The sequence below is a fragment of the Herpailurus yagouaroundi genome, unplaced genomic scaffold (assembly GCF_014898765.1).
Source record: "Herpailurus yagouaroundi ecotype Mexico unplaced genomic scaffold, PumYag 139, whole genome shotgun sequence".
In the NCBI taxonomy this organism is placed as follows: domain Eukaryota; kingdom Metazoa; phylum Chordata; class Mammalia; order Carnivora; family Felidae; genus Herpailurus; species Herpailurus yagouaroundi.
This window is the reverse complement of record NW_024412394.1, coordinates 63,339,290-63,366,556: the sequence shown is the minus strand read 5'-3', so window position 1 is coordinate 63,366,556 and position 27,267 is coordinate 63,339,290. Positions and strand designations below refer to the sequence as shown.

Here is a 27,267-nt window from a genome sequence, read left to right as displayed (position 1 = left end):
ACTGGCAAGAGAGAATTCTTTGGCAGACTGCCTTCACACTTGATTTGCACCATCCTCTCTACTGAGTGTCCAGCCTCCCTGCCCACACTGAGATTTTGAGCTGGACACGCTCCATAATCACATGTGCCAACACTTTATAGTAGATCTCCTTCTACATATGTACACATATCCTATTGGTCCTGTGTCTCTGGATAACCTGGACTAAAACATAACAACAGCTTTTAAAAATTTATTAGGTATCTTTTTTCCCATTTCCTCCTGGAAATGGTGGTCTCCTGCAAATGGTGGCCTTTTAGAAATAGCAAATAGCTGTTTTGTTTTACCTTTTCATACAATCAAGACTTCTGTTTTTTAACCATTAGGTTTTGTCTGTTTATATTTTCTGTGACTGTGGCCATGGATCTGATTTTTGTGTTTTGTTTTTACAGTGACTGTTCTTTATTCTTTGCTTTTTCCTCCCCTGTTCTCTTCCTGCTTTTTGTCAAATTGATTGTTTTCTTCCTCCAAAAGTTAAAATGGGCCACAGAAAAATCTGGATTCTTATAAGTAAAAACCTCTATTCTTTAATAACGGAAATTATGATACAAAATGACCTTTAAAAATTTTCCATTTGATATTCTTGGTGTTGACTTCCACAGGACAAGTGAGAACATCCTTAGTTTTTTAGCTAATAACCTATGAAAAACTATTTGGTGTTTTTTTTTTTTTTAATTTTTTTTTCAACTTTTTTTTTTTATTTATTTTTGGGACAGAGAGAGACAGAGCATGAACGGGGGAGGGGCAGAGAGAGAGGGAGACACAGAATCGGAAACAGGCTCCAGGCTCTGAGCCATCAGCCCAGAGCCTGACGCGGGCTCGAACTCCCGGACCGCGAGATCGTGACCTGGCTGAAGTCGGACGCTTAAACGACTGCGCCACCCAGGCGCCCCTATTTGGTGTTTTTTGTTATCCTTGGTGTGATAAACTGCCCTGTTCAACATTGTAGCCACTAGGCATGTATGGCTATTAAATAGAAACTATTAATTTAATTAAACTATTAATTTGATTAATTATATGTATTGTGTGTTTAAAAAAATTTTTTTTAATGTTCATTTTTGAGAGGGAGAGAGACAGAGCATGAGCAGGGGAGGGACAGAGAGAGAGACACACACACACAGAATCCAAAGCAGGTTCCAGGCTCTGAGCTGTCAGCACAGAGCCCGACACGGGGCTCAAACTCAGGGACCTCGAGATCATGACCTGAGCCGAGGTCAGATCCTTAACAGACTGAGCCACCCAGGCACCCCTTATGTGTGTGTGTTTTTTAAAAAGTTTATTCATTTATTTTTGAGAGAGAGAGAGAGAGCACAAGCAGGGGAGGGGCAGAGGCAGAGGGAGACACAGAATCTGAAGTAGGCTCCAGGCTCTGAGCTGTCAGCACAAAGCCTGATGCTAGCCAGAACCCACCAACTGTGAGATCATGACCTGAGCCTAAGTCTGACGCTTAACTGAGTCACCCAGGCACCCCATTTAATTAGTTACATTTAAATACATATTTAAAATTCACTTGTACTAACCACATTTCATGCACTCAGTACCTCCACTTGGTCAGTGACTACTATTTTAGACAGTGCAGATTATAGAACATCTCTATCATTGTAGAAAGTTGTATTGGATAGGAGGTGATAAGCCTATCATAGTACTGTAGTTTCATACATCATGGAGCAGAGCTATTTGAGAGACTGCCTCATGTTGCAGAATTTAGACCTGACAATCTATAGCAGCATTCTTCCAGCGTCTTCTGCTCCTGTGGTGAATAGTGACCAGCATGGGGAGCAATGCCCACTATGGAGGTTATTGGGGGCTCCTGCCAGTGTACCCAGACTCTGGGCTTGGTGCCCACAGGACATTGGAAGTAATTTAAATGGGAGTAACAGCTTAGGGAGTGATGGTGATAACAGGGACTGAGGTGTTAGCTTCTGTACAATAGTGGTCTTGATCTTCTGAATGGAGTGGGGAGGCCAAGAAAGGCTGAAGCATTTCCAGTGGAAACCAGATTGCAAAGGGTTGGGCATGGACCAGACTGGGCTGTAGCATTTGGTATTCCTTTGAAGCTTTGACCTCCCAATCTTGTTGTTAGACTGGTTTAGGTCTCATCTGAACCAGCTAGTTAGGAGGTCTGCCCTGAGCCTGTTGCACTGCTGGCAAAAGTGACCAACAGCTGCAGTTTAGAACTAATTTAGGGGGGCATTGGCAGAGAACACCATGCTGGCCACCATCTGCCCCTGCATATCCTGGACGGGCAGGTGAGACTCTCTCTCTAGCTCAGGCAACATGTAACATTAACACCTATGTGCCCATTCATTGCAGGGACAGCTTTGCTTCTTGAGGAAGGAGAAACTGAGAAAGTCCAAGCTCTTTGCTTCTTTATTACTCCAGCGTCCGAGAAAAGAAAATTCCTCCCTTAACTTTTTCATTGTCAGTGGTGTTAGCCAGGCTCGTATTTACCTGGATCGCATTCTTCCATGTTTCAGCTGCTCAAATTTCTGTTTTTACCTTGGCTTGTGCTCAACTTCAGTGCAGAGCTGACAGAAATGATTTTCCCCCCACTGATTTCCTCATAATTCATTTCTTCCACACTTTGTTGGTATTGTCAAATTTTTTGCAAGTCATAAAGTCAAAGTCTGGATTCCCCACTGGTATCTATTGTCACCTGCAACTTCAGCAGTGTACTAAAGAAACGAAAGTTTTCTCTCAGGATGTCATAATCTGTATCTTCCTTAAAGTTTCATCGTTGTGTCAGGTGCCGTGGCAAGTACGGGAGTACAAGATGCAAGACAGTACAAGTACAAGACAGGGAGTACAAGGTGCCCTCACGAAGTTGTCCCAATGGGGAGACAAATAGTTGAGAGAAAAGGTGTATCCTGCTTTGCATTTGTTTGACTTCGTTCTTCTTTAAATTTGACATGTGAACATACACTATTTCAACAGTTCATGTATCTGGAAAACAAATGTACCCAAACTAGGAGGAAGGCGAGGAAGGATTTAAGAACTGCGCAGAACCCCAATCTGCCATATAGGGGAGTGACAGAATTGAAAGCTGCTCCTGTACAACTCTGGAGGGCAAGAGAGGGCGTGGGGCCACCCAGCAAGTCTCTCCAGGAACTTGGCGGTAAGCCCGGTGTTGGCCAGGCTTCCCGCACTCACCACTCTACCCCAGCGTCGGCGTGGCCTCGGCGCAGAGCCACGGGCGCGCCCAGCGTGGCTCCGCCTCAGGCGCGCGGGTCGGCCGGCTCGGAACTACAGTTCCCAGAAGGCCGTGCGAATCCGGGAGGGAAGCGGCGGCGGTGGCAGGAAGGGCGCGATCGGCGGCCGCGGCTGCCCCGTCAGTGATCGGTCCGGCAGGCTCCGGTCCCGGGACGGGGGAAGCGGCCCCGAGCAGCCCGTGCAGCCCCGGGCGTCAGCCGGGGCGAGCCGGTGGCTCCTCCCGCCGAACGGGCCGGGGCGGGATGTAGGGCGCTGGGCGCGGAGGCCGCCGGCGCGGCGGGGTGTGCGCGGAGGGCGCGCCGAGGATGGAGAGAGCGATGGAGCAGCTCAACCGCCTGACGCGTTCGCTGCGCCGCGCGCGCACCGTCGAGCTGCCCGACGGTGAGCGGGCAAGGGGGCTCGCCGTGTCGGGGCGGCTGTAGGGGGCCGGAGGGCGGGGCTGGGGCGCGGCTAGGTCGGCTGAAGAAACTGACCCGAAGCCGAGAAAACGCCCACAGTTACTTTCCTTAGCTGGGAGGGGCCAGGCTGGAACCCGCGGCCGCCCCTCGCCCGCGGCTCCCGCCCGGGCAGATGGGAGTTTGCGGGAGGTCTGGGCTCGGCGGGGCCCTGGTGCTGGAAGAAGCACGACCGAAGTGTCTCCCGACTGTCGATTTAAGGTTTTAGCAAAGGGGCAGAAATTTCAGTCGGATGGCGGAGACCCGGATCCAGAAAACATTACAGTTGTGGGGCATTTTACAGTCGCTGCTAGTTGGGGGTAGAGAGATGCATGAAAACAGTATTATTTGCTTTAAGTTGCAGAGCGAGAATTAAGTAGCCTTTCTTTTCTTTTCGGAAATGTAGAGCACTATTGTATTTTGATGGTCAACAGATAAAAGGGTGTCAGATACCACACTTGTACTCTTAAAGTACTGTTTGTGTATGTAGGTATGTATATGTGTACACTTCAAAAATACGCGTGCCTGCCTGCCTTTTTCATTTATTCATCAGATTTAAGAGTGAGGCGAGGACCTTCCCCAGAGAGGAATAAGGCATGACCCTTGTAGTTCCGGGATTTTAGTTCGTTGTGCCAGGGTTTCAGAATGGGTAAAGCACTAGCAATAAAGGAGGTGAGAAAACTGTTGTTCGCAGCCTCATGAATTCCCACCGTTTAGTGGCAGCAGGAGATGGCAGTGCCGCATCTAATAAATAGGCTTTCGGTTCTGTATGCCCCAGCGAGAGAAGGGTTAGGAGGTTATGGCTGGTAATTTTTTTTAATGCGTTGTATTAGTGTGTCTTTCATTTTTCATTTTTCTTTTTTTTTTTAAGATGGAATTCCTTTTCTTGGTTTTTTTTTTTTAACATTTTTTAAATGTTTTATTTTATTTTCGAGAGAGACAGAGCGTAAGCAGAGGAGGGCAGAGAGAGAGAGAAAGACACAGAATCAGAAGCAGACTCCAGACACCGAGTGTGTCTGCACAGAGCCAGATGTGGGGCTCGAACCCACGAACCGTGAGATCATGACCTGAGCCCAAGTCGGACGCTTAACCAACTGAGCCACCTAGGTGCCCTGTGTCTTTCATTTTTCAAAACTTTTTTTGAGTTGCTGCCGGAGAGGTGACTTGTAGGTTATGGAAGGGTACCTTGGGAGAGAGTCATCAAACAAATAAATGTGGCACTGAGGACTTTAGGGGTAATTTTCACGAAAAATTCCCCCCCCCCTAGTCTCTATTTAGGATTAAGAATAGGGATGATTTGTGTGACTTTCTGAAATATGATTTTCTATTTGATATTCTGCTCGTATGAAGTAGTTGACTGAAAATAATGAATGATGTCAGTAAGTAGACTTCTAGCTTGAACTTCTACATTCTGTGTTTTCTTTCCAGCTTCTACTTTGAGTCCATTTTTTAGGTGCTGTCCTCACTCATTTTCCACAAATTATTGGCGTAGGCTGATGAAGAACACAGCACGTACAGTTGAATTAACCAGGCACTTGTATTGCTTAGTTTAAATTCCACTATATTTTACACAAATATGATTTAGAAGACTTTGATAATGTATCCTGCTCCGAAAAGTAATGTATTTTCATTGTAGAAAATTTCAAGAAGAATAATTTTAAAAATCTGTTATTCTACCATTTAGTAATAAAGTGTTAGTATTTTATTTCCTTTTCTTAGTGTTTTTTTTCTCTTTGTCAAATTAAGAACCTACTGCATATAGTCTTTTGCTTTTAGAAAATATCACATTTTTTATGTCTTTAAATATGCCTAATGACTTTGCAGCATTTCATAGGATACATGTAACAAATATTGACTCTCATTTTTGTTTTGATAATAGATTTTATGAGGAGCAACTTTGTAGTTTTAAAGTCAGCCTTCCTCTAAATATTTCCTTAGGATTAATAAGTGGGAGAAAAATTATAGACCTCATTACATCGACATTTTTAAAGCTCTGAGTTATCACCCTCCCATAGAAAGTTTCACCAATGGTCTAGAGTCCTTGGAAACTAGAGTAGTAAGTAAAACTAAAACATTTCTCTCCTGTTGCTAGGCAAAAGTGGCATCTTGCTTACATTTGTTTCTGTTTCATTGTAATAATTTGTTCATCTTTTTCCTTTAGTTTGTCTTTGTCCCTAAGTTCTGATGTATCTTTTTGAATTTTCTGAGCTTGGCTCTTTCAAGTATGTAATGTATGTGTGTGTGCGCGCGCGTGTGTGTGTGTGTGTGTGTGTGTGCGCGCGCGCGTGTATGTATTGCATTCTGGTTACACAAATCCAGCTTGTTGTGCTTGCATTTTAAAAGTTGCAGAATTAAGTCCTGAGATCTCTCTAAATTTAGAAAATAATCAGATACTGTACTTATTTTGCCATGTTAGAATTCAGTGATCAATAAACGTCTAATTGGAACACAATATTAAGGTTGGAAAGTTTTTAATCTCCTTTTACTCTAAAATTAACTTTGTTGCATAGGATTAAATTGTGTATTTGATTTACTGAAACTGGATTCTGGTAGAACACATTTATGTTTCCTTAGGATGATGAAAACCTGAGTATCACCACTAAGTAATGGAGTGCAGGTTGTTCAGTCATCCTGGTCAGGGCTAACATTGGAATATTCTTGTGAGAGAGGAAGTGTAGAGAAAGAAATTAGGGATGTGGATTCTCAGTGGACGTTAAAAAATTGGTTTATATTGTTTGTTTATGTGGAAAAAATAGTCCTAAACCACTGAATTTACAGTGAATTTGTTTAGTAAAATAATAGAACTTGAACCCATATTAGCATATATTTGAATGCTGCTTAGGGTGATTATCAGTTTTTATTTTTTATTTTTTAAAATATTTTTTAATGTTTATTTTTGAGAGAGAGAGAGAGAGAGACAGAATGTGAGCGGGGAGGGGCAGAGAGAGGGGGAGACACAGACTCTGAAGCAGGCTCCAGGCTCTGAGCTGTCAGCACAGAGCCTGACATGGGGCTGGAACCCACGAACCATGAGATCATGACCTGAGCTGAAGTCTGGCTCTTTTTAGTATCTGTGCTGCTGAAGAGAGCACTGAAGTCTGGCTGTTAACCAGCTGAGCCACCCAGGCGCCCTGTGATTATCACTTTTTAAAAAAATCACTCCCATTTGATGGTTTTATAGAGAAATTGTAAATAATATAATGAACCTGAGCTCCCTGTTCTTAAAGGATTTCCTTTTAGTTGTACAGTTCTGGAGCTTTATCAATTGATCAAAATGGTCACCATATCTGATAAACTAAGATTAAACTCTTATCACTCTGAAAACTTTAATTATATGCCTAATTCTTAACGTGTCTTCATGAGTGTGGAGAAGGAAGCATGTGACAACAAATTTTGTTCTTTCCTTTTTTTTTGTAATGTTTACTTATTTATTTTTGAGAGAGTGAGTGAGACGTGGAGAGAGAGGGAGTGAGAGAATCCCGAGCAGGCTCAATCCCATGACCTTGACATCAGGGCCTGAGCCGATATCAAGAGTCAGATGCTCAACTGATTGAGCCATCCAGGCGCCCCTGTTCTGTTCTTTCATAGTATACTATTTCCTGGATAGTCTCCTTCTAGCATCATAGTTGTGGTTATATTTATTTCCTCATACTTCTGGTATATGTGAACTGAATTTTTATAAGGTTATATGTGACTTAAAAAGTAAGATCTACATCTGAATTTTACCTAAATAAATACCCTTTAAATAAAACCCATGTGAACCTTATGATGCTCATTCATGGTCACTTAAAATTATGTACTAACTTGACTTAAAAATTTTAATTCAAAATAAGGGTATTTCCTTTTTGTGACTTTCTTTATTATGGAGGGACTTAATGAAATTGTCATGGTTTGGAAGTTCAGATGTTTATTAGGGCGTGTATCATATGAGAGAGAAAGAATGTTGCCATGTCAAGGGAGGCTTAGTGCCGTGTTTTTCAGCTCCAGGTGGTGACTCACTGATAGTTAATGAGAATAATTTATTGCAGTCAACATTAACAAAAAAATTGAAATAGAAGAGAATAAATTAGAGTGTATTGTGCATCAAAGAATAAGTATGTAGGCCTTTTGTTTACTGTATGTAGTATACTGGGTGCACTGTAAGGTTTTTACTGTAAGGGCTGTGGACTCAGCCAGCTTTGAGTTTGAACTGAGCCCCTTACTGACACCATCACACAACTTGTTACTTAATGTAGTGCTCAGTTTTCTCATTTGCAAAATGGGGGTAATAATAGTACTTCCTTCATAAGATGGTTGTGACGTTAAAAGAGATGATGTATATAAAGTGTTTAGAACAGTGCCTTTAAGATTATGTTTTAGGGGCTCCTCCTGGGTGGCTCAGTTGGTTGAGTTTCGACTTTGACTCAGGTCATGATCTCAGGGTTTGTGAGGTTGAGCCCTGTGTTGGGCTCTGTGCTGACAGCTGGGATCCTGGAGCCTGCTTTGGATTCTGTGTCTCCCTCTCTGTCCCTCCCCCGCTTGCACTCTGTCTTTCTCTCAAAAATAATAAACATTAAGGGGTGCCTGGGTGGCTTAGTCAGTTATTTGACTTTGGCTCAGGTCCTGATCTTACAGTCTGTGACTTAGAGTTCTGTGTTGGGCTCTGTGCTGATCAGCCTGGAGCCTGATTCAGACTCTGTGTCTCCCTCTCTTTCTGCCCCTCCCCAACTCTCTCGCTCTCTCTCAAAAATGAATAAACATTAAAAACAATTAAAAAATATTTAAAAAAATTAAAAAACCCAAAAGATTATGGTTTAAAACATGTGGGCTGTTACGATTAGGATTTTTTGTTATTATTTTTTTGTAGTGAAAATGTTGCATCTGCATGCTGAATTTGTGAATAGTCCTGACTAGAACTAAATTGCTTTTCATGGATATACTTACAAATAGTGAAATAATGAGCAAAGATGTGAAGAAATGGTGATAACTTTTTTCTTTCTAAGTTATATATTTCTTCCGTATATATTTCTAAATATGTAAACTGCTTTTTTCAAACATAATCACAATATTATTGTTAGAGCCAACACAGTTGGCAATAATTTCTGTTATCATCAAATACCCAGTCCATATTGAGTTTTCTTCTCTAAAAACATTCTCTTACAGTTGGTTTGTTTGGATCAGTATCCAAAGTCCACATATTACATTTGGCTGATCATCTCTTAAGACTCTTTTAATGATAACAGTCCCCCCCTTTTTTTTTACACCTTCTTATTTCTAAGTAATTTTAGACTTAGAGAAAAAATGCATAAATAGTACAGAATTTCCATGCACCCTTCAGTCAGTGTCCCATAATGTTCATATCTTGAACAGCCATAGTACTGTTGTCAAAACTAAGGAATTAACATTGGTGTAATGCTGTTAACTATGTTACAGACTTTATTAGAATTTGACAAGCGTTCTCAACAATGTCCTTTTTCTATTTTAGCATCCAGTTGGTGATACCATATTGCATTTAGTTGTCCATGTTTCCTTAGCTTTCCCAAACTGTAATAGTTCTTCAAGCTTCTCTTGAATTTAATGGCCTTGAGACATTTTTTAATGCTTATTTATTTATTTTGAGAGAGGGAGAGAGAGAGAGAGACAGTGCGTGCATACGTGCACATCCATACGTGTACATCCATGTGTGTGATGGAGGGACAGGGAGAGAGGGAGAGACAGAATCCCAAGGAGGCTCAGTGCTGTAAGCGCAGAGCCCAACAAGGGGCTAGATCCCATGAACCGTGAGATCATGACTGGAGCCAAAATCAAGAATCAGACGTTTAACTTCCTGAGCCACCCAGGCACCCTGGGCCTTGAGACTTTTTAAGAAGACTGCTTGGATGTTATGTGGAATTCCCCTTAATATGAGTTTGTCTGATATTTTTTTCATGATGTGCTTTTTATAAAAAAATGTGGATTATATATCAGAGGCTACATGATACTACATGATATTGATATGTGTTATATCTGGTGATGTTATCCTTTATCAGTTGATCAAGGTGATTATTAGCTGGGTTCTCCACTGTAAATTTACTATTTTCCTTTGTAATTAGTCAATATTTTGGGAAGATACTTTGATACTCTGTAAATACCCTTTTCTTCCTGAAACTTAACTCATTAATTTAGTATCAGCATTAATGTTTTAAGGGCTAAATGGTCATTGTCAGAGTTACTTCTCTGTAAATAACTCATAAAAAAACATAAATGCATTGAATTGAGAAACGACCGCTAGTAATATGTAAAAATAAATCCAAACATTGCTGAAATTTATGTAAGTATAATCTATCATAGATATTGTTGACATTTAACCTTTTCTTTTGGATCACACTTCTGTGAACTTACTCTGTACAAGATATAAATGAAAATGTGAATAGTGTAAAGTAATAGGGAAAATTAAGACTTAAATTTCATAAAATAGGGGCGCCTGGGTGGCTCAGTCGGTTGGGCGTCCGACTTCGGCTCAGGTCATGATCTCACTGTCTGTGAGTTTGAGCCCCGTGTTGGGCTCTGTGCTGACAGCTCAGAGCCTGGAGCCTCCTTCAGATTCTGTGTCTCACTATCTCTCTGCCCCTCCCCTGCTCAAGCTTTGTCTCTGTCTCTCTCAAAAATAAATAAACATTAAAAAAATTTTTTTTAATAAAAAAAGTTCAATTTCATAAAATGTAGTTTCATAAAAGCTTCTAAAATAATTTCTTTTGTTTTAATGTTGGCAAGAAGCAAGTACTATGTATATTTAATGTTTTAAAATTATTTTAGCATATATATCTATAATGCCCATATATACTTAAAATTTCCCCAAACTACATGTAAGTTTGATAAAACATGAAGTTGATAAACACATCTTTGGAAGTAAAAGAAATTTCTTTTGTAAAGCTACAGAAACTAATATGTATCTCATTTTCCCCATCACGTCCAGAAGCTAATAAGCACTTTGGTGATGATTTAAAGGGACTGAACATTATGATAAAAAGTTCTGCATTGCTGCAAATTTTGCAATACCTCTGGTATTGTGCACTTTTTAAAATTTAAGTTTATTTATTTATTTTGAAAGAAAGTGAGAGAGCCAGGGAGGAGCAGAGAGAGAGGCAGTCTCCGTGATGTCAGCACAGAGCCCACCTCTGGGCTGGAACTCATGAACTGTGAGATCACTACCTGAGCTGAAACCAGGAGTCAGATGCTCAACTTCAACCAAGTGAGCCACCCAGGCACCCCTCTGTACTATCTTTAACCTTCTTCCACCTCTTGTTACTTTTTATATGAAATTAGAAAAACTCTAAAGTAGTCTTAAGTATCTTTGGAAGAAAATAGATAAATTAATTCTGTTTTTTGTTTTGTTTTTGTTTTTTACTCAGATAATGAAACTGCTGTTTATACATTAATGCCAATGGTTATGGCTGATCAACACAGGTGAGTGCCTATTTAAGTTTTTTTTTTTTTAACATTTATTTTTGAGAGAGAGAGAGAGAGAGAGAGAGACAGAGCACAAGCAGGGGAGGGGCAGAGAGAGAGGGAGACACAGAATCCGAAGCAGGCTCCAGACTCTGAGCTATCAGCACAGAGCCTGATGTGGGGCTCGAACTCAAGAACCGCGAGATCATGACCTGAGCTGAAGTCGGACGCTCAACTGACTGAGCCACCCAGGCACTCCATGCCTATTTCACATGTATACTTTTTGTTTAAATGAGTAAGGGAAGTATATAAATTTACCTAAATGTTGTGTACACTTACATGCACACACACAAACCTACACACACGGTTTGGACATAGATGTTGTCCTGGGGCATGTTGTTTAACCTCTGTTATAATTTACTGTCTGTGAAATAAAAACCAAAATTTTCCAAGATCCGTATCACCTGTAAAATTCTATGGTAAGAGATTTTCTGAATGAATTGTCAGCTATTAAGTCAGGTATTTGGTTGGTCACTGACAGAAAAACACTGTGATGGGTTTGGTTAGAAGTCACTACTGATCTTTATAGCAAAAGGTTAGGGCTGATGGACAACTTACTTCCCTAATGTTCTACTTTGATGTTCTTTTTATTTGGTGCATATGAGACACAGTTATCTGACTAGATGTTGAGATGTTTACACTTGTAGCAGACATTTCTGCTGTGGTTAGCCATTGGATAGTTTGGTGTAATAAGAAAGTGACAAGGGAACTATTTTGCAGTAGTTTATAATGTAAATAATTTTTTGCTTTAAACTTCCTGTCTTATGCAACTAAAACATATTTCAATCTGATTTTTCTTATTTGGCTATGATTAATACAGATAAGCCATACTTTTTGCAAGGGGATTAGCCAGCCCAAGAGTCTTTCTTAAGAATCTAGGGAGAACTGAAGCCAATTTAGGTTTTCTCAGAGCAGATGATACAGATCAGCAGATGAAGAAACCTTCAACACCAGTTTATAGGTCAGTGCAGTTGGTTTTTGGATAAAATGTTGCTGGCTACCATGCTATGCTTAGAGAATAGTGCTTTGTTTCTTGGTTGTTGTGGGACAGAGCTTTTTGGATAATTGTTAAGAGTAACTGAAGAGCTATTAACTCGAGTTACTATGTTTTTACAAGTACGTTTTTTAACATATTGACTCTTACTAATTTTCTTTTGGTGTAGGTCTGTTTCTGAGCTACTATCAAATTCGAGGTTTGATGTCAATTATGCATTTGGACGTGTGAAAAGAAGCTTGCTTCACATTGCAGCAAAGTAAGAAAAAAGATATTGTGGATTAAAGTCTGATCTAGAGTAATGATCATTAAGCTTTGGATCATTGTTATCCTACAGTAGTTTTGGGGAAACATGAGAATAGGCTGCTGAATGGTTCTTTATTCTGCTTAGAGCATAGTATGCTATGTTAGTATTCTTTCTCTAGATAACCTTGAGATCAGACTCAAGTCTCACATCTACTGTCTTAGCTTGTTTTAGATCAGATCAGTAGGTTGCCTTTCCTGGATGTATTTAAGAGGGTACATTCACTTATTTATAGCAGCACTATCAACAATAGCCAAACTATGAAGAGACCCCAAATGTTCATCGACTCTTGAATGGATAAAGAAGGTGTGTTATATATATATATATATATATATATATATATATATATATATATACATACATACACAATGGAATATTACTCAGTCATCAAAAATAATGAAATCTTGCCATTTGCAGCAATGTGGCTGGAGCTAGAGTGTATTATGCTAAGCCAGATAAGTCAGTCAGAGACAGACAAATACCACATGATTTCACTCATAAATGGAATTTAAGAAACAGAACAGATGAACATATGGAAGGGGAAAAAAGAGAGAGAGGGAAACAGATCATAAGAGTCTTAATGATGGAGAACAAACTGTGGGACATGGAGATCAGTGGGAGAAGAGCTAGATGGGTGATGGGTATTAAGGAGGACACTTCCGTAATGATGAGCACTGGGTGTTATATGTAAGTGATGAATCAATGAGTTCTATTCCTGAAACCATATTGCACTGTTAACTAGAATTTAAATAAAAATTTGAAAAGGAAAAAAAAGGTTATATTCACTGTAATCTTTTTCTTATCCTACCAGTATGAAATTTTATATGTTAACTGCTCACAGAGCCATTGGCTTTATATTTTTTACTTAGGTCTGAGAATGATTTTTATCCATAGTCTTCAAGTATGTAATCAATCACTCAATTAGTTGACATCTAACTTCCTTTCAAGAGTTAAGTAAATGTGTTAAAATTAATTTTTCATTATAAATTTGGCTTCTGGAAGTACTATGTGGTTTTTTTGTGTGTATTAATACTTTATTTTGATTTATTTGAATATCTTCGTAGCTTTCATAGTAGAATGTACCATCTTGAAAGTAGAGGATATTTACTATTTGTGACGGAAGTTAAATCAAATTGTAAGTTAATAATGGACCTCAAAAATAATGTGTTTACTAGAGCTTTTTGTTTTTTAATTAAGTTATGTCAACTGTGGCTATTCATTGAATGTATCTGAACTGTTTTTAATACTGTTTTAGTTGTGGATCGGTGGAATGCTTGGTTCTGCTCTTAAAGAAAGGAGCGAATCCTAACTATCAAGATATTTCAGGCTGTACGCCCCTTCATTTGGCAGCTCGAAATGGGTAAATATTTTGTTTCCTTGAGGAGCTTAAGTTGCATTATCAGTTATGTCTAACAGTATTCAAGGCACTCTTGATGATTTTGTCTTTTGACCATTATTTGCTTTGGAAAGTGGGTTGTGGGTCTTATATTCAATTTTTAAAGAACTATCGTATTTAATAATTTATTACATTGTTTACTAATATTTTTGCTTGAAAATATTCCTGTTGAGGTTCATTTTTACTTGTATTATAATGACATTTTATTTTCTGAAAAGCAGAGTTGTCACCTCTTTGTTTTGGTATCCCTTTTCCTGATAATTTTTTCCTGTGTCTAATTTCATACCTTATTTTCCAAATTACTTGTTTAGTTAGTTTTATTAATGAAATTAAAGATAGAGTAAATATATTGTACCTAGCTTATTTATAATTTTTTGAGAATGGGCTGTCCTATAGTCAGCTTTCTAAGTGAGGGTAGCTAACTCATTTCAGTGCCAAAAGTTGTGTTTTCTTTTAATTATGACAGAAAGCTTTCTGAATAAATAATGTGTTTACTAGCCTTCCTTTTGAATTTTTTATTAAATAAATTTATTCCCATTATAAAACTAGTATTTCCAAAATGTAAATATATTTTTGCCTTTTTTGGATAACTTTGGTCATCATTATGAACATCTTTATGTTATTATGTGCTATTTTATTTATTTTTTTTATTTTTTATTTTTAACATTTTTATTTACTTTTGAGACAGAGAGAGACAAAGCATGAATGGGGGAGGGCCAGAGAGAGGGAGACACAGAATCTGAAACAGGCTCCAGGCTCTGAGCTGTCAGCACAGAGCCCGACACGGGGCTTGAACTCACAGACCGCGAGATCATGACCTGGGCCGAAGTCGGCCGCTTAACCGACTGAGCCACCCAGGCGCCCCTATTATGTGCTATTTTAAACCTTACTATACTTTTTTTTTTTTTTTTCAACGTTTATTTATTTTTGGGACAGAGAGAGACAGAGCATGAACGGGGAAGGGGCAGAGAGAGAGGGAGACACAGAATCGGAAACAGGCTCCAGGCTCTCGGCCATCAGCCCAGAGCCCGACGCGGGGCTCGAACTCACGGACCGCGAGATCGCGACCTGGCTGAAGTCGGACGCTTAACCGACTGCGCCACCCAGGCGCCCCTGAACCTTACTATACTTTTTATGGTTTTCATTTTCCTTTTTTTGTTGTTGAAAATTTCAGATGTCACATCTTTGTGTCTGCCTTTACCACTGTTTTTTACTTCTTAAAATTCTCTTGGACTGCAAAACCATATCAAATGGCTGAAATTATGTTTAAAATGAAAAAAAGTAGTTTTGACTCAGGACTTGAGGAATTTACATTTATAAACATGTTTCAAACGCTATAAAGTTTATTCCCATGTGTCTCTTTGATTACTCTTGAAAATATTTTTGTTTCCTCTTTTGATCTGGGATTCGAGGTAGTTGAGGTAGCTGCCTAACTGAGATAGATATGGGGCTAAAATTGTACACTGCATCATTCTGAGACTAAATTTTTGCATATAAAGGATTAAAGTGGAACCAAAAATACAAAAATCATAGTGACGTCTAGGTTGGACCAGGGGAAGGCATGATCCTTTGACACTGACTGTTCTGTTCCAGTTCCTGATTTAGCATGTGAACTAGTTGTCCACTGTTCTGGTAGGTAACAGTGTGCTGATCAAAGAGCTGTTTTTATAATAATTAGCCACATTAGATATGTTTGTAGGGTGTCACACTCAAGGTCATAGATCTTGTTGAATTCATTCCTTGCTGAATTGATGTCAGATCTGGATACATTATCCCAGGTGTTGGTGGGATAGTAACAAAGCTCTTTTAAAAAAATTACACATTGGGGCTCCTGGGTGGCGCAGTCGGTTAAGCGTCCGACTTCAGCCAGGTCACGATCTCGCGGTCCGTGAGTTTGAGCCCCGCGTCGGACTCTGGGCTGATGGCTCAGAGCCTGGAGCCTGTTTCCGATTCTGTGTCTCCCTCTCTCTCTGCCCCTCCTCCGTTCATGCTCTGTTTCTCTCTGTCCCCCAAAAATAAATAAACGTTGAAAAAAAAAATAAAAAAAAAAATTACACATTAAGGGGTACCTACGTGGCTCAGTCGGTTAAATGTCCATTGACTCTTGATTTCGATTCAGGTCATGATATTGCAGTTTGTGAGATCAAATCCTGCCTAGGACTCTATTCTGACAGAGCAGAGCCTGCTTGGGATTCTCTCTCTTCCTCCCTCTCTGCCCCTCCCCTGCTCTCTTTCTCTCTCTCTCTCTCTCAAAAAAAAAAAAAAATTACAAATAAAAAAATATCTCAGTACTCTATCTCAACAACTGTAAGTGAGAGGACACATCATTACACACTGGGGATAAAATGTCTACTGCCATTGTAGTCAGAGACCTAAGTCATTTAGGAGACCGTTACTTTTTTTTTTCCCCTAGCTTTGTTGAGGTATAACTAACAAAATTGTAAGATATTTAAAGTGTACGTCATGATAATTTGGTAGATCTATGCATCGTGAGAGGATTCCTTTCATTTAGTTAACACATCCATCATTAACACCTCACATATTTATCTTTTTTGCTGGGGGGATGTGTGGAAACATTTAAGTTGGAGAGCTTTAAGTTTAAAAGACGAAGAAATACAACAGAAATTACTTGATTCACATGGCAAATCCGTGAGGAGAGAAGGAATAAGAAGAGTTTGTAACCCTAACATAACATCTGATTTGGATGCCTTTCTATTTCTGTGAAGATTAATGTTGATATTTAATACTTAACTACTTTCTTTTTTATTACTGGGTACCTTGTACATTTTAGACTTGTTCCGTAAATGTTTGCTGAGTGACTTGAATGCATGTTACTTCCTGTAGCTGCTGCTGTTTTCTTTTTTTTTAATTTTTTTTTTTTCAACGTTTATTTATTTTTGGGACAGAGAGAGATAGAGCATGAACGGGGGAGGAGCAGAGAGAGAGGGAGACACAGAATCGGAAACAGGCTCCAATCTGCTGTTTTCAAAAGTAACTTTTTATTACAATTTCTTCGAGTTCAGATTTGCCTAGACGGAAGCAGAAGTCTTTGCCTTTTGCTCATACGTCTGTTTTTGGGGTTTACTTTTTTGTTTTGTTCCCTCAGTTATCGTCAGATGAGTAGTATAATTCTCTTGGCCTGCTTCAGCAGGCCTCTCTGTAACCAGTGGTGCTGGGTACACTAGTACTGAATTGCCTTCCTTTCTAGTAGAAGACCCATTCAGCTACCACAGACCACTTGGATGATTGGTCTTTGTGTCATTTGGGTTACCATAAGCTTCCTATAATTATTGCAATATTGGGGCTGGAAAATAGTTGCTTCCTGTACAGGAGGATCCAGGGTTGCTCATGATTATATGAGATTATTAAAAGAGAAGACTTCAAAATTGTTGGGAATTCTTAGGTTGCATGTTGCTCAGATTTGAAATACAACTTTTTTTCTTTATTTTTTTGGGCTGTGTTGTGAGCTCATAAAGGGCAGAACCTGTGTGTTAATTAATATTTTAGCTCTAATTCTTGGCAAAATTGGTGCTCATTTAGTGGGTTGTTTTGACTTACTGAGATTCTGGAAAGTAGCAATAATGATTGTTAAGTAAGAAAACATAATTCCTCTCATATTACTCTTTGGCAATTCATTTTTGAAGGGGAGCATTATGGATTGCTGTTTTTCTTCATCAACAATCCCCCCCCCCGCCCCAACACCTCCTTGAGACTGTTTCCCTGGCCCATTCCCATGGAAGTGTTTATTTTGTCAATAGGCCAGTGGTCTAAGACAGCTTGAAGATGTTTTAGAAATCCAGCAATATGGGTATAGACAGTCAGACACGCAGACACACACACACATTTTAAACAATGTATTCATAAAAACATTTTTTTAATGTTTATTTATTTTTGAGAGAGAGACACAGAGTGTGAGCGGGGGAGGGACAGAGAGAGAGAGGGAGACACAGAATCCAAAACAGGCTCCAGGCTCTAAGCTCTCAGCACAGAGCCCGATGCGGGGATTGAACTTGGGAACCATGAGATCATGACCTGAGCCAAAGTCAGACGCTTCACTGACTGAGCCACCCAGGCGCACCAACAATGTATTCATTTGAATAAGACTATCTGGTCTGTTGTCTTAGGATTATGGAGGATTTATTTCCTAAGATTTTCATAACAATGTGTTAGATAAAGGAACTTTGTAAATGTTTGAACTTACAAGTTTACTCAGAACTTTCTTTCTTTTGTTTGATTATAATGCTGATTTTAAATAACATTTAACTTCATTTCCGATACAGAAACCAAAGCAAGAAAAGTAATTTGTTCTCTGTTAAAAAATATTTATTCAGTTAATAAAAAGCTTGGCTGTAAACTTAGAAATAAGATTGAATAATTAATCAATTAATCGTTTTATTGAGGTTCATTGAGAGCACCTAGCTGTGCTTTTTGAGTTTATTTAAGAAATATACAGTCTAAGGCATGAAGAAATTTATGATCTAATTGAGTAAATAATAATATATACATATACATACTCTATATATTATATACTTTGTATATATCATATACAGCATTATATATGTAGTATACTAATGTTAATACTATATATATATTATATTACATATGACACATAGTATATAATATGCTATTATGTGTACACTGTTACATATTTTTTATATGTATAATTGTTCATTCAACCAGATCATAAACTTCTTCATGCTATGGATTATATCTTATTTCGTTAATTTAGTGCTGAGCATTGTCAAGCATATATATATGTGTGTATGTGTGGGTATAAAATGTGTATTATAAATATATTGTGTGTGCATCACTTTTGGTTTCTAAAGCATGAATTTTCATTCTTTAGTGAAGAGGAAATGGAGATTGAATAGTCACTGGGAATGGATCAGGCTAAGAGTAAACATTGTGAGCAAAATGAAATTGATAGGGAGTTCATAAGAGGACAGAGGACTTAAACAGATATTTCTACATAGAAGATCTACAAATGGCTAATAAGAACGTTAAAAGATGCTCAATATCACTAATTATTAGGGAAATGCAAATCAGAACTACAGTGAGGTGCCAACTCAAACTCATTAGTATGGCTATCAAAAAAAAAAAGCAGAAAATAACAAGTGTGAGCAAGGATGTGGAGAAAAGGAACCCTTATGCATTGTTGGTGGGATTGTAAAATGGTACAAATGTAGGGGCACCTGTGTGGCTCAGTCAGTTAAGCGTCTGACTCTTGGTATCAGCTCAGGTCATGATCTCATGGTTCCTGAGTTTAAGCCCTGCATCAGGCTCTGCACTGACAGTGCAGAACCTGCTTGGGATTCTTTTTTCTCCCTCTCTCTCCACTCCTCCCTCCTTGCTCTTTGTCTCTCAAAATAAATAAGTAAACTTCAAAAAAATGAAAAAAAAAATCTTTGAAGCACCTGGGTGGCTCAGTTGACCATCCGACTCTTGGTTTTGGCTCAGGTCATGATCTCATGGTTTGTGAGATTGAGCCCCATGTGGGGCTCTGTGCTGACAGTGCAGAGCCTCCTTGGGATTCTCTCTGTGCTGTCTCTCTGCCCCTTCTCTCTCTTCCTCTCTCTCAAAATAAATAAACATTAAAAAAAATGGTATAGATGGCCTGAAAAACAATTTGGTGGGTGCTCAAAAAAAAAAAAAAAAAAAAAATTACCATGTGATCCAAAAATCCCACTTCTCAGTATATATCCAATAAAATTGAAAGGAGGGTCTTAAAGAAGTATTTGTACACCCATGTTCATAGCAGCATTAGCTAAAATGAAAGCAATCGAAGTATCCATTGATGGATGAATAGATGAGCAAAATGTGGCAGATATGTACAATGGAATATCATTCAGCCTTAAGGAAGGGAATTCTGACTTATGCTACAACATGGATGAACCTTCAGGGCATTATGCTAAGTGAAATGAGCCAATCACAAAAGGACAAACACTGTCTGTTTCCAGTTTTATGAGGTACTTAGATAAACTGTAGAGACATAAAGTAGAATAGTGGTTGCCAGAGGCTAGGGGGAGAGGAAATGGAAAGTTACTGTTTAATGGGTATAGAGTTTCAGTTTTGCAAGATGAAAAAAGTTCTGTGCTTGAATGGTGGTGATGGTTGCACAGTAATATGAATGTACTTCATACCCTTGAACTGTAACTTAAAAATGGTTAAGATGACAAATTTTAGGTTCTGTGTATTTTTCCACAGTAAAAATAACAAAAAAAAAGAAATGAAATAGGTAGGGGGATGCATAGATATGCACTTCATTAATTTTATAGTTATGTTCTTATAACTCATCTAAGTATTAACTTTTAAATATCTTGTAATCAAGAATGTAGGATACTAGAACATTGACTTTCATTATCTTATATTTATTTAATTTTTTTAAAACTTTATATTTGAGGGGGGGGGAGGGGGAGAGAGAGTGGGAGACACAGAATCTGAAGCAGGCTCCAGGGTCTGAGCCATCAGCATAGAGCAGGACGTGGGGCTCGAACTTATGAACTGCAAGATCATGACCTGAGCCAAAGTCCCGACGCTCAACTGACTGAGACACCCAGGCGCCCCGTCTTATATTTCTTTAAAAAAAATTTTTTTAATGTTTATTTTTGAGAAAGAGCAAGACAGGGAGAGACAGAGCATGAACAGGGGAGGGTCAGAGAGAGAGCGAGACACAGAATCTGAAACAGGCTCCAGGCTCTGAGCTGTTAGCACAGAGCCTGATGCAGGGATCGAACTTGGGAATGGTGAGATCATGACCTAGGCCGAAGTCAGGCGCTTAATCAGCTGAGGCACCCGGGCGCCCAACCCCCCATTGTCTTATATTTCTGAGGAAGGTTACTATTCCAAATGTTCAGTCAACAGTAGAAATTTCTTAGCATTTAAAAAAAAAATTATTGATTTACTTTAACATTTATTTATTATTGAGAGATAGACACAGAGCATGAGTAGGGGATGGGTAGAGAGAGGGGGAGACACAGAATCTGAAGTAGGCTCCAGGCTCTGAGCTGTCAGCACAGAGCCTGACGCGGGCTCGAACTTAGAAACTGTGAGATCATGACCTGAGCTGAAGTTGGTCGCTTAACCAACTGAGCCACCCAGGCGTCCTGTTTTCCTTAGCATTTTGAATGATAAATTTGTCTTAATGACACGAAAACCTCATTGTACCTTTTCTTTATCCTATTATCTTGAATTATAGAAACAATTTTTCATTTTATTTCATAAGTTATAGTGTTTATTTAAAAAGAGACAGATTAATATTTGCCACCAACTAATGTTGAGTGTAGTCAGTATTTCAATAAAATAATAGTCATTTACTTATTTTTCTTGTACCAGTTATCTGTGTCTTTTTTTCTTTTCAGGCAGAAGAAATGCATGAGTAAATTATTAGAATACAGTGCTGATGTCAACATTTGTAATAATGAAGGCCTTACAGCAGTAAGTGCTAAGAATTTTATCTGAGAATTTTAAAATACTTTTAGAAAATGATATTGAAGGTGATAGTAATGCAAAGTGCAGTACAAGTGTTTCTGCAAGTTACTTCTTGGTGTTCATGAAGAAGATACAGAATGATTTGAGACCTGATTCTCTGTATTAAGAGAAGTTACGTTTCACTTTGTTTCTCCTATCTCCTTTTTGTTTGTGACCTTTCACTTATTTTGAAGGCTTATTCTTCTAGCTTTTGTCACTGACTTTCAGTACTCTTCTTAGGGGCATCTCTGCTCCTTCTTCATAGGAGAGCTGTTTTTTATTAGGTCCTTTAAAATATTTTAATATGTACATGGTAGGAAAATTGGATGGCTAGGCAGAAAGGAAAAAAAAAGACAATGAATGGAATGATCACTCACTGTATCCTGTGTACTCAGAGATAATCACTGTTAATATTTTGGCCTATATCCTTTTAGACTTGTTTATATCTTACCTATGCTAGAATTTTTGTCCATTTTGCTATGTCACATAAGTTAATATGTTTTTGATCCATATAGATGTTATAGGGAAGTGGTGTGGGATATTTCTGAAAAGATTGTTGAAATCCAAAAATTTTTAAAAATTTATTTATTTTTATTTTTATTCTAGTGTAGTTAATATGCGTTTAGTGTAGTTAATAATGTGTTTTATTAGTTGAAGGTATATAATGTAGTGATTCAATAGTTCTATACATGAAATAAAAAATTTTAATCATTTTCATTAGTGGAACATTATTCATTTTAGAAGTTGAGATAAAATAGAATTATGTGATTATTGAAAAATTGTTTTGAAGTTGTGACAGATGTTAAATTTTATATATCAAATTTTACCTTCCTATATATGAGGTGATGGTATTAATTAAGTTGATGGTCAGAATCCTTTCTATTCAGTTTTTATTTTTAATTTCAATACAGTCAACATACAGCATTATATTAATTTCAGGTGCACAGTATAGTGATTCAACAACTTTATATGTTACTCAGTGCTTACCATGATAAGTGTGTGTTTTAATTCCCACCCCCTATTTCATCCATTGCTCCCTCCACCTCCCCTCTGGTAACCATCAATTTATTCTCTATAGTTAAGAGTCTGTTTCTTGGTTTGAAAAAAAAAATTTTTTTTTTTAATGACTTTGGTAGTGTTTTGTAGATTCTAAATCTTTTAATTTGTGGATAAAGAAGAATATTGAGTATTTACATACCATGCCAGTTTTTAAGACCTTTCTGATTAAAAATATTTTTGAAGGTAGGGGGTACTAGGGCATAACAAACAGCTTGCCTAAGATTTACTTTATTCTGTGAATGACTTACTAAAGGTAAAGAATAAGCTCAATCATGATTATTATGTGGAACCCACAATTCCTGTGATAATTCAGATTTTGTTATATATTAACAACATAACGCCATCTATAAAGAAAAACTGTAGTCTGAATATCTACAAGATGCTTAGTGATATGGTAGCTACCATTTGGGTATTATAAAACTATGGCAATGACGTAGACCTGTCCTTAGGACACTATCTAATATAGGCAAGTTAAGATGTTCAGTGTTAACATAATCTGTTTAATCACATAAGTTTTTATCTGCTAATTTCCCACTCCTGAACTTTAAGGAAGGTAGAGTAGAAAAGTTTTAAAAATCAAATTTTTACTTAAAAAATTATTAGTGCATATATTAAAAATTTTTTTTTAATGTTTATTTTTGAGAGAGAGAGAGAGAAACAGAGCGTGAACATGAGAGAGGCAGAGAGAGGGAGACACAGAGTCTGAAGCAGGCTCCAGCCTCTGAGCTGTCAGCACAAAGCCTGACACGGGCCTCAAACCCACGAACTGGGAGATCATGACCTGAGCCAAAGTCGGATGCTCAACCGACTGAGCCACCCAGGTGCCCTTGTGCATATATTTAAAGAGTCAAAAGATTCTACAAAGCTTGTGGTAGAAAAATAGTCTCTGCACTCTTTCTGACTGGGACCAACCTTAATATTCTCTCCTGTGGCCCTGAATGGTATAGTGTGCCTCCTCCTCTTGGAAACTATTCTGGCCATGAACCATGATTCTGCCTAGGCCCAGACCACCATGATGGAATTAATTCAACAGCTGGGCCACTTGACTCCATCAGTTGAAGGAAGCTGGGCTGGTGAAAATGTTGCTGCAGAACTGAGTAGTTGCCAGCAAATACATGGGACAGTAAAGCCAAGGGTTCCTGAGTTGGAAGAAACCTTGTATGAGGAGCCAAGAGCCCCAAGACTTTTCTTACAAAAGGAGAGAACTGTTGACTGTGTGCTTTCTAGGCTGGTTACCCTCACAAAAGACTTATCATATTTCTTCATTCATTTGCTCTTTCACCAGGAGTTTCTTGAATACCTACTGTGTGCTGAGCACTTTGATATTGTGGGATAGAGCCATGAATATGACTGACTGGTCCTTGTTGTCTCCAAACTTCTAAGGAAGACAGGAAAGTTAACAGGCAGTGGTAACACAGTGTAATGAATGTCAACATAGAAAAGGGAGATGCTATGGAAGTCCTAGCAGGGGCCCCATCATCACTTGGGACATTGGAAGACGTATCCCGGGGACATACCACATGAGCTAAGTCCAGAAGGACCAACAGAAGTTAGACTGGTGAATGTCGCGGTTGTGGGGTTGAGAGAGGGGGTGGGGAAGAGAGTTTTGACTCAATGGAATAGACTGATGAAGGCTTAGAGATGAAAGCACGCTACATTAGAGTGGTGAGCTTAACTGGTGTTCAGGTACCCCTGGGGGTTCATGGAAACTTCCCAAAGGTCTTTGGCATGGATAGTTACAGGGATCACTTTCCAGACCTTTAGCTACCGTATGTACTTTTTTCTCAAGATTATGTGCTCAAGGAACATTCTGTAGTAGATATCCTGCCCTTCCCACCTTCATCTTCAAAATCACTCTTCCACCACTTTTTGAATGAAGTACATTTTGTGCTCAGCCTTCCTGAATATTGCCAAGGCACATTGTTAAGGGTGGCCTGGGGTAGTGTCAAACAAAAGAGCAATTCAAAGTATTAGTGTGTGCAAAGACTCTGTCACTCAGTACCCACCATAAAATCATGGCAGGATTTTGTAGACTTTTCCCTGCCTTACACATATTGCTGTTAGGGGTGAGGTAATTAAACTGAGTTGGTTTGTTCCAAACTCAGCAAAATTATAAAAGTGAGGCAATAGGAGTGATGGAATATTTGTTTGATTATGTCGCCTATAGCATCCCCCAACCACTGTCTGACAATTCACTGCCTCTAACAGACGTCTATGAGAGCAAAGCAAAGAACATTAGTAAAAAATACTGAAGGCAATGTTGACTTATTTCACCCAGGTGACAAAATCAGGGTGAGGCCTGTATCTTACCTGTCTATCTCAGGAAAAGGAGGAAATGGGTAGTGACTGCTAATGGGTACTGGGTGTCTTTTTGGGGAAATGAAAATGTTCTAAAATTGATTGTGGTGATGATGATTGCACAACTCGGTGAATACACTAAAAACCACTAAGGTGTATACTTTAGTATACACTAAAGTGTATACTTTACACTTTGTGTATTGTATGGATTGTATGGCATGTGAATTGTATGGCATTATACTTCAAATAAATATACATCTATATTGTGACACCCCTCCAAAAAAGGAAACATTCTCTTGACTCTCCTCCCCAACTTTTATAAACTGTTAACTCTGTAGTTAGCTCTTAACTATTTCAATGGATATAAAAATTTAGTTTCCTCAAATGTAAATAATGTACTATTTTTGCTACTTCTTGATTTTTCAGTTTTAGGCATTATCAATTGACTTTATGGAACATAAGGTTATTTGCTCTCTTTTCCAATCCCGTCTCCTTTTATCCCATCATGTATAAGCACTTTTCTGTCACACCTTTCCAATATAGTTGTTGTAATTTTAGTTAGATCACTTTTTAGTATTTTAATATTTAAATTATATTTATACTGTTTATAGTAGTACCAAATAGTTTGTTATAGTTACTTCTCTTTATCACATAGCATTTTGTTTTTCATGTAGTCAAGAATTGCATTAAAAAAAATCAAGATAATTGTAGATTCTTAAGTACCTATAAGAAGTAATACAGAGAAATCCCCTTACCTATTGCCCAGTTTCCCTCACTGGTAACATTTTACAAAATTATAGTATAATATCATGACCAAGATATTTATACTGACATCATTTTTCTTGTTCAGATTTCCCTAGTTTTACTTGTTTATCTGTACCCAGTTTTACTTGTGTGTGTATATGTATAGCACTATACAGTTTTATTACCTGTGTAGGTCTATGTGCCCACTACCACAGTCAATATTCTGAACATTTCCACCTCCACAAAGATGTTTCGTTTTGCTTTTCTTTCATAACCATACTTTTTCTCCCCTTCACTCCATGCCTAACCCTTGGCAATCACTAATCTGCACTCCATCATTTTAAGAATGTTATATAAATGGAATTATATTGCATGGAACCTTTAGGCTTTTATATGTTCATCATATTCCATGGAGATTGATCTAAGTTGTTGTATGTGTCAATAGTTTGTTCCTTTATATTGTTGACTGGTATTCCTTGGTGTAGATGTACTACTGGTTGTATAACCATTGAAGGACATCTGGGTCATATCCTGTTTGGAGCGATCTCGAATAAAGCTGCTATAAACAGCTATAGTGTACTAGTGAACCTGTATTAGTGTACAGGTTTTTGTGTGAACATAAAAGTTTTCACTTCTCTGGAATAAAGGCCCAAGAATGCAGTTGCTAGGTTATATGGTAGTTTCATGTTTAGTTTTAAAATGCACTGCCTAACTTTTGCAGAGTGCCTGCATCATTTTATACCTCCAGCAGCAATGTATGAGTGATCTAGTTTTTCAGCATCTTCACCAGCATTTGATGTTATTACTGTTTTTTTATTTCATCTGTTATGATGTGTGCAGTTGCTATCTCATTGTGGTTTTAATTTGCTTTTGCCTAATTGACATCTTTTCATGTCCTTTTATGCTATCTGTATATCTTTCCTTCTTTTTCTTTAAGTTTTTATTTAAATTTCAATTAGTTAACCTACAGTGTTCTATTAGTTTCAGATGTACACTATAGTGATTCAGCATTTCCATAAAATACCCAGTGCTCATTACAGGTGCCCTCCTTAATCCCCATCGCCTTTTTAACCCATCCCCCCACCCACCTCCCCTCTGATAGCTATCAGTTTGTTCTTTATACTTAAGAGTCTGTTTCTTGGTTCTGTTTTTTCCCTTTGCTTGTTTTGTTTCTTAAATCCACATAGGAGTGAAATCATGCTAATTGTCTTCCTCTGACTTATTTTGCTTAGCATAATATTCTTTAGCTCCATCCACATTGTTGCAAATGGCAAGATTTTATTCTTTTTTATTGCTCAGTAATATTCCATTGTAGACACACACACACACACACACACACGCGCGCACACACACACACACACACACACACACCCCACATGTTTATCCATTCATCAGTTGATGGACACTTGGGCTGTTTCCATAATTTGGCTATTATAGATAATGCTGCTATAAACATCAGGGTGCATGTATCGCTTTGAATTGGTATTTTTGTATTTTTTGGGTAATTTTGCTATCTATATCTTTTGACATGTCAACCTATATCTTTCGACATCTTTTTTTAGTGTTTTATTTGTTTTTGAGAGAGAGAGAGAGAGAGAGAGAGAGCGAGTGATTGGGAATGAGAGAGAGGGAGACACAGAATCTGAAGCAGGCTCTAGGCTCTGAGCTGCCAGCACAGAGCCCCAAGCGGGGCTCGAACCCACGAACTGTGAGGTCATGACCTGAGCAGAAGTCAGACGCTTACCTGACTGAACCACCCAGGCGCCCCAATTGCATTGTCCTTTTTAAAAAAACAGTACCTGTTCTTGTTTAAAGGGTGCAGTCAATATTTCTCTCTCTGAGAGTATTAAATATAACT

The 27,267-nt window shown here is 38.4% G+C and overlaps 1 protein-coding gene across 6 annotated transcripts in view; it reads left to right on the top strand.

The window, feature by feature from the left end:
• The first annotated feature begins 3,312 nt into the window (after positions 1–3,312).
• HACE1 (HECT domain and ankyrin repeat containing E3 ubiquitin protein ligase 1) overlaps positions 3,313–27,267 on the top strand; it is a 124,068-nt gene continuing 100,113 nt past the window's right edge. For 4 of the 6 annotated variants that reach the window (XM_040474271.1, XM_040474269.1, XM_040474272.1 and 1 more), the window contains exons 1-5: positions 3,316–3,627; positions 11,051–11,105; positions 12,311–12,400; positions 13,701–13,805; positions 21,200–21,275. In XM_040474271.1, coding sequence (XP_040330205.1) covers positions 3,552–3,627; positions 11,051–11,105; positions 12,311–12,400; positions 13,701–13,805; positions 21,200–21,275 — 402 coding nt within the window. In that variant the 5' untranslated portion in view covers positions 3,316–3,551. Of the gene's footprint in view, positions 3,628–11,050; positions 11,106–12,310; positions 12,401–13,700; positions 13,806–21,199; positions 21,276–27,267 lie in introns of all 6 variants that reach the window. The other 2 variants (XM_040474270.1, XR_005789926.1) reach the window with 2 other exon arrangements.